Source organism: Cavia porcellus, unplaced genomic scaffold (assembly GCF_034190915.1).
Source record: "Cavia porcellus strain 051 isolate PalLab524CR breed Dunkin Hartley unplaced genomic scaffold, mCavPor4.1 scaffold_9, whole genome shotgun sequence".
In the NCBI taxonomy this organism is placed as follows: Eukaryota; Metazoa; Chordata; class Mammalia; order Rodentia; family Caviidae; genus Cavia; species Cavia porcellus.
The window spans coordinates 60,603,549-60,610,924 of NW_026947492.1; the positions used below are offsets into that span (position 1 = coordinate 60,603,549).

Sequence of the window (7,376 nt, forward strand, 5' to 3'; positions counted from 1 at the left end):
CCCGGATTGCAGGTGTCAAAACCAATACTCCCCAGGCTGTCAGCTGATGTCCTCCCTGTGCTCCTGCTCAGACAGCGGGAACAAGGCGGGCAGAATCAGAACAGAGATTTGACTTAGGGTGAAAGGCCTTTGAGGGCCTACAGTTTTGGGGTGGCAAGGACCTCAAGTGTCACACTTCCAATCCCTGCCTAGGAGCAGGTCCCCTGTGACCTCCGGGTGATCTGCGTTCTTTCAAGCCCACACCCACTGCTACTCCCCCGATGACTCACTCCCAGCACTTTGAGCAGCTTGGACCAGAGGCAGTTTGTCTTCACAATGAGCAGAACCTGTCTCTTTCCTGGAACTTGTCCCCCAGTGCCAGATCTACCTTGGGTGCCACAGGGCCTGGCTGCCATCAGACTTGGCACAGCCCTTCAAAGGGCAGTGGGCGTACCTATGATGCTCAGCTAGGTCTCAGTTCCAAGGCAAAGAGCTTTTCCTTTCCAGCATGCTTTACAGACTGCAGTATGGGAACCGCCCTCACCCTTGGCACCTGTCTTTCAATGTTCCTGTATCCTGTGGAGCATGCAGTAGCAGGCCTGTGCAGAAAGACCTGTCTGCATTTCACGTCATGCTTTTTGTCTGCCTCTCTGTTGCAGCACCTGGGCTTTTTCTTTTTCTTTTTTTTTTTTTTTAAGTCAGCTAAGATCGACAGAACTTCACAGCAGGTACCGAGATAACGGTAGTAGGTATCACAGTATATTTCATTATCTTTATAATAGTTGTTCTTTCAATCACGTATATCAAAATGAGATGAAATACAGAACATTATAGAACTTATCAAAATAGAATATTGAATAGAGCAGTACCATTAATCAGAATAGAGCAAAACAGTAACAAAAATATTTGCCTTCAAAGAGATGGTAGAAGGAAGTCCCCCTTATTTGCTATGGTCAATCTCCCGGGAGACGCTCAGATTTCTGGTTCCCATTTGCTAACGGGGGTGGAGGGGAGACAGGAGAAGTGGGGTAGAGGAAGTGGGATGTTTGACTCTAGGCCCTGCATCAGTAGGTTCACTATTGCTCAGCAGGGAGGCAGGCTGGTTGTTTGGTTTCACAGCGTCCTAAGTTCCAACATGGCGCGGATCTCAGGAGCTGCTGTTGGTTCTCCCCCTGGAAGGGCTACAGTCTGCCACACCGCCACTGCTTACCAGGGAGGGGAAGCACCTGGGTCTTTGGAGCTACTATTTGCTGGTTCTTCACAGCAAGGCAGAGGGTCCCTGGGACAGTGCTAGGTATTTCTTGATTCATGAAACTGAGTCCCAGGTTCAGTGTTTCCTAATCCCCTTGATAGAATCCCACTCTTGTTCCCATAAGCAATCTGGTTATTGGTTTTCTGGAAGCTGGTGCTGCTCTAGCAGGCTTTCTTGGTTCCATCTATTCTTTCTGGCCAAAGGCTTTGGTGGGTAACAGCTGGCATGGCCTCACAGTTATGTGTTCAGGGCCTCAGTTCCATGTGTGGTGCCCGTAGCCATGTCTCCACAAATGTGAGGGGATCCAGGAAATACTCATCTCTTCAGGGCTTCACCTAGAGTGAATCTGTGTTCATCCATTCACTCATCCATCTACCCATTTATCTACCCATTCATCTATCCACCATCCATCCATCCATCCATCCATCCATCCATCCATCCATCCATCTATCCATCCATCCATTTGTGCAACCATCCATCCACCCAGGGATTCATTCTAGATGCCTAGTATGGGCCAAGCTAGGACCCTAAGGGGAAAGCCTTCCAGGAGTTCAAAGTCTAGTAGAGGAGGCAGAAATAGACATGATAACCCCTTAGAAATGGGTACAGTGATAAACAGAAGCCAAGTGCTGTGCATGCCCTGAGAGGAGTTGTAACCCCCTGGAGATCTACTAGGAGAGATTCCCTAGCTAAGGTTTGACAGATGTGCTATTCACTTGGCTAAGTAGAAGATATTAGTGGAAGGTGTCCCAGCAGAGGGGCTTGCATTTGTGGAGCTGTGACTCCATCAGGGCACTTCAAGTGTTTGTTAGGGCTGGACTGTAGCCGAGGCACTGTAACTCAAGTTCTTTGATATCTAAATAAGCAGAGCTTGACTTTTACCGTATGTTCCATGCCTAGAGAAAACACTGATCAGTCTACATGGGCCAACCCTCCCTGCCTGCCTCCCATCCTCCTTTCTTTCCTTGTTTCCTTCCCTTCCTTCCTGTTTCCTTTCTTGTTCATGCCCTTGTCTCTACCCTCAGGAATCTTCCACTTGGTTCAGATCAAGAAAGTCAGGAAGCAGGACTTCCAGAAAGAGGCACAGAACTTCCGGCTGCTCACCGGCAACCACGAAGGTGGGACCTCGGGCTGAGGAGTAGAGCTCGGGGAGCAGGAGGAAGGCCGGGCCTCTTGGGAAGGTCCCAGGATGCCAGTGCCAGGAGAAGGGGCTGGGGTGGGTGCTGTCAGGCACAGTCAGTTCCCAGCACAGGAATCTTGGGGGGCAGGGGAGCAGATTTCCCAACTTGGAAGCAAGAGAGGGGTGAAGCAGAGCAGCTGGCTGGCTTTGGCCGTGGGGCTGGGGGAGGTCTGAGCCTTGTGCCCACCCCCTTTCTCCTGGAACAGTTCCCACTGAGCCCTTCCTTTGTAGTCTTAATCTGCTTTGTGTTACTGTTAGGAAGATGGAGCCAGGTGGGCCTTTGGGTAGGGGAGTCCAGGTCACTGATGGGATGTTACCAACCAGAGGCAGCATCAGTTAGCAGAACTGTGTGAGGGAGATAGACGCTCATTTCCACCCTCCCTGTGGGCTCCACCCAGAGCCCACACTGTCACTCCTGCCCTAAACTACCTCTGGTGTACATCCCTGGTGTGCACAGTGTACAGCACTATCGTACACATGTGTGCACACACGCGCCCCCTTCTCTCTTCCGCCTCCCTCCGTACAGGTTCCTGGAACGTCTTTCTAGCTCAGACTCCAGAGCTGAAGGTCACGGCCAGTCCAGACAAAGCGACCAAGACCTTATAACAAAGATCTAAGTAGTTGCAGATATGAGTTCTATCGTTTTTGTTATTATATATTAATAAATAAATTGCATTATACGTCAACCCTTCCTGCTGTGCTCATGTCCAGTTTCCCACATGCTCCCACCAGGATCCTGCGAGGCTGGCCTTATTCATCTCCATTATACAGGGTGGAAGCAGACTGAGAAGGATCAGAGACTGGCAACAACTTCAGTGGCTGTCACCAAAGCCAGAGTTCATTCAGCCTACTCGTCTGGCCTCTTGAGTGCCACAGTGCCTTGTCCTCTGCTCTGCACTGCTTCTGTCCCCATGCCCCAAACCACAGCAGCTCTTACTTTCATAAAGAGTGCCCCTCCCCTGCAGCCTAAGAAGAGGGACTGTCTGTTAGCTGGGGAATGGTGAATGGAGCCTCAAAGCGCTTTCCCTGGGCCCTCACCATTGTTGGGCACTTTACAAGGAGGAAACCGAGCTGGGAGGAGGAGGAGGAGCAGTGATTTGCCTGAGGGCACAGGGCTGTGGGTAGCAGAACTGTAGTTGGAAGCCAGGGCCCTTGCTTCAGCCCAGAGCTCCTTCCCCAGTCCCACACAGCATGACCAATGTTAGAAGCCCAAACATCCCCACCTCTGCAGAGCTGCAGAGTGCCAGCTTGGCACTACGGTCTGGGAGGAAGGCCTAACACTCACAATTAAGGACAAATCAAGAATTTATCCTGCCCACGTGTACAAGTCTTTGCAGTTTGAAAGATGTTTTAAGGCTCCTGATTCCATCTAATGCCAACTGTCTGGGATTTACCTGAACTTCCAAAACGAGGAAGAGCAGATATCTCTCCAAAGCCTCACAGCCACGGGTGATGAACCGAGAAGAGCCTAGGCCTCCCCGGCCCACTGGCCAGGCTCTCAGCACAGCTGGTCTCAACCATCCCACAACGGCAGATTCCCACCCCTGCCCACGCAGGCCTGACTGGAAGTTCCAGAGAGACAGAGGCCTGTGGGCTAGACTTGTTCGGTCACTTACAGGACCCTGGCTATTGTCTCCATAGCCTTAGTCTCCAATCCAGAGTTTCTGAGGTCCAGAAAGTCTGTCGAGCAGCCCGTCAATGCCATGCTCACCGAGCAGGGATGGGTGTCACCTTCCTTAAACTCCCTTTGCCGGTTCTGTGGGGTCTGGTCGAGAGTCAGGGATGTGAGGAACATGGCCAGAACTTCCCTTTTGTTCTTTGGGTCAAGAGACATCCATTTCCTCCACTCACTGTCCCTATGTGTCTCTCCTAAGAAGACATCATTGTGGCTGGCTTGTTTACTATGGGAGCTGAACTTGAAACTCTTGACATGGGTTCGGAGCATTCACGCTTAAAGCACTGTAGGATGTGAAAGTCCAGTCATTCATGTGGTGAGCTCTGGTCATGTTTCAAGTTAGCTGAGACATCTCTTTCTCAGTGAAGCTTTCCCTGACACCCACAGCCATGCCCACCCCTAGCAGCTCTTGCCACACTGCCCTCTGCTGAGAGTGGGGTTGGGGTCAGGGCTCTGTGACCAGAGGCAGCTCCAGGGTCTTGGGACAGGGAAAGGGCTTCCTCATATGCCTTTCCTGATGGTACAAGTCAAATAGTCTTCTTTGTTTTCTCTGATAGGCTGATCAGGAGCCAGTGATGTGTACCCCAAACCTGTTCTGTGGTATGTGTGTATGTGTGGGGGCATGTTCAATACATCAACCCCTCCTTACTTTGATCTTTGTGTGAGCACAAGTCTTACTGTGTGGATCTCAGCAGCTGTGCTGTGTTTTCCCACCACTCCAAGTTGCCTTCCTCTTTCATTATACATGAGGCATCTGAGCCACTCCGGGTAGGCTTCATATTATAACACTGATAGAGTAAGGGGCCAGGTTGACCCATCCTGTCCTGCCTGGGGAGTCCTAAGTTCTGCATCAGATGAGACAGAGGTATCACAGCGCCTGCGTGCCCAGGATGGTAATGGCAGACACCACAGGGAGCACAGCTCCAACCTGGACTGAGGACCCGTATGTGGGCTCTAAAGCATGGACAGGAGGCAGGAAAGAAGGTGGAAGAAGAGAGAGGAGGTGGGTGGTGGCATAGAAGAGAATTCTTTGTAGAAGATGAAAAATAGTGTATAGGACAGAGAGAATCACAAACAGCTCTCTGTTGCTGGCGAATGTTTGAGGTCAGGAGCAAAAGGAGATGAGGCTGCCTGTGTGGCTTGGAGGCCCTGACTCCATCCCAAGGGCAGCAGGAGCCCTGGCAGGGCTTTGATGCTCTGCTCAGATCTGTGGTTCAGACAGCTGGCTCTGGCTGCAGCTGAGAATGATGGGGAGAAGGAGGCTGAGACCAGGTAGGAGCAGGAGTGGGAACCCACGTGGAGCAGGACAACAGCTCAGTGAGGGGCAAACTTACTTGAGAAAGCAGAGTGGACGACTGCCTGGACACAGCTCTGCGAGAGCAGAAGGGGTCAGTGTGTACCTGCAATCTCACTTGGTGACTCCTGTTGTGCACCCGAAGTTTCAACTGGACACATCTAGAGTCTCAGGAGATAGTCACAGCCCTGTGGGTTGTTACAGGTCTGGAGAGAAGGTGGGGTTAGAGATGGGATATTGAGAGCTGCTGGCCTAAGACTGGTGATTAAATCCAGGAGAGTAACACAACAGCCTGGGAGATATTCTAAAGTAAAAAGAGAAAAGGGACTGAGACAGAGCTCCACAGCAAAGGAAAAACAACAGAGGCCCGAGAGAAGGCAGGAGGTACGGTGGCCGAAAGCTCTGATGATTTAGGCCTGAAAGGGACTCTGTGGACACAGTGAGCTTTGATGACCATGGCAATCGGCAATATCAGGAGAGCCAAGAGCTGGGTTTTGGGGGCCGAGGTGATGTCTGGAATGTGAGAAAACAAGCAAGATTTAAAGAAATTCGGCAATAAAGGAGGGAGAAAGCTGAATGTGGTGGTGCAGGCTGTAAACCCAGCCACTAAGGAGACTGAGGCAGGAGGATCCTAAAATCAAGACTAACCTGGGCAACTTACCAAGACCCTGTCCCCACTAATAAAGGGCTAGGTGCAGTGATAGCAAACCTTTTAAACACAGAGTGCCCAAGCCCATTACATGCTGCCAAGTGCTAACACTGCGATTAAACCTGACACTGAGGTTTTAGTTTAGAAAAAACAACTTGTCAGTGTGTTCACATGCTGACAGACAGAGAAGGCTCTGCGACATGCATGCCATAGGTTTGCCACCAGTGGTAGGGTATACTCAGTGTTGAGATCTTACCCAGCATGTGTGAGGCTCTGCCTGAGTTCAATCTCTAGTACTGCAAGCAAAGGAAGGAAGGAAGGAAGGAAGGAAGGAAGAGAGAGAGAGAGAGAAAAGAAAAAGAGATAGGGAAAGAAAGGAAAGAAAGAAGAGAGGAAGGATAGAAGAATGGCTGACTGTGCATATAGGATGGAAGAGGGAGATTAGATGAGGCAGAATCAAGCAAGTTTTGGTGATGAGAAGATGCCATGGAATAAGGAAAGTGAGAAAAAGCAGAGAGAGGATGAGGAAGGTAAGGTTCAGGAACCCAGGGACAAACTAAAACCCACTCCTGGCTACAGACTCACTGTGTGGTCCTGTCTTGTCACTGCCGTGGGAGGTGAGGGTGAAGAGAGAGGTGGTCTCTGGGCTTCCTGACTTTCCCCTGGACCCCTGGACTCTCCCCAAGACCCCAGCAGGGAGCTGCATGAGTCCACTGTCTCTCCTGACAGCCTGTGGCATCCTCTCCATATGCCTGATTGTTGTAAGCAATGCACGTTCAAATCCAGTCTCGTCTGACTTAGGGAAAGTAACCCACAGTGGTGGTGAGAGGGATTATTAATCACATTGCAGAAAAAAGGAAATCAAGGCTCAGAGGGAGCAAATGGCCAACTGAGATCACACAATGATAAGTGGAAGAGTAGGTTTCCAACTGAGGTTGCTGGAGGGGGCCAGGTCTAGGCTGGGCAGGTGCAGAAGACCTGGGCTCAAAATCTTTACTGTACTTGACCTTGCCAAGTAGCTGGGCCTAAACCTGGACAATCCTACTGTGATGCCAGACCTGGCCTCCAGGTTTCCCGGGTATTCATCTCCCTCAGGCAGCTGTGGAGTCATCGCCTTCCATCCCCCGAAGAATGCTGGGCTCTGGGAAATGGCAGCATTTCTGAGAAACAGGACAAGGCCTGTGGTCTGGAGCTTGCCTGGGGCTGAGGGAAGGCCTGGGGCCCCAATGGACACAATGACATTCCTCTTCAGGACTGGCTCAGGAACCCCTCATCCCTCACCTGGTCTCTGGAAAGACACCCCTGCCTGTCTTCTCCCACAGAATCAGTTCATAGAAGATGAGTAGG

General features: G+C 51.0%; 1 protein-coding gene across 2 annotated transcripts in view; it reads left to right on the forward strand.

Annotated features, from left to right (window-relative positions):
- Chrdl2 (chordin like 2) overlaps positions 1-3,097 on the forward strand; it is a 31,937-nt gene extending 28,840 nt beyond the window's left edge. For both annotated transcript variants that reach the window (XM_013145295.3, XM_003463399.5), the window contains 2 exons: positions 2,257-2,349; positions 2,938-3,097. In XM_013145295.3, coding sequence (XP_013000749.1) covers positions 2,257-2,349; positions 2,938-3,028 — 184 coding nt within the window. In that variant the 3' untranslated portion in view covers positions 3,029-3,097. The remainder of the gene's footprint in view (positions 1-2,256; positions 2,350-2,937) is intronic.
- The last annotated feature ends 4,279 nt before the right edge of the window (positions 3,098-7,376 follow it).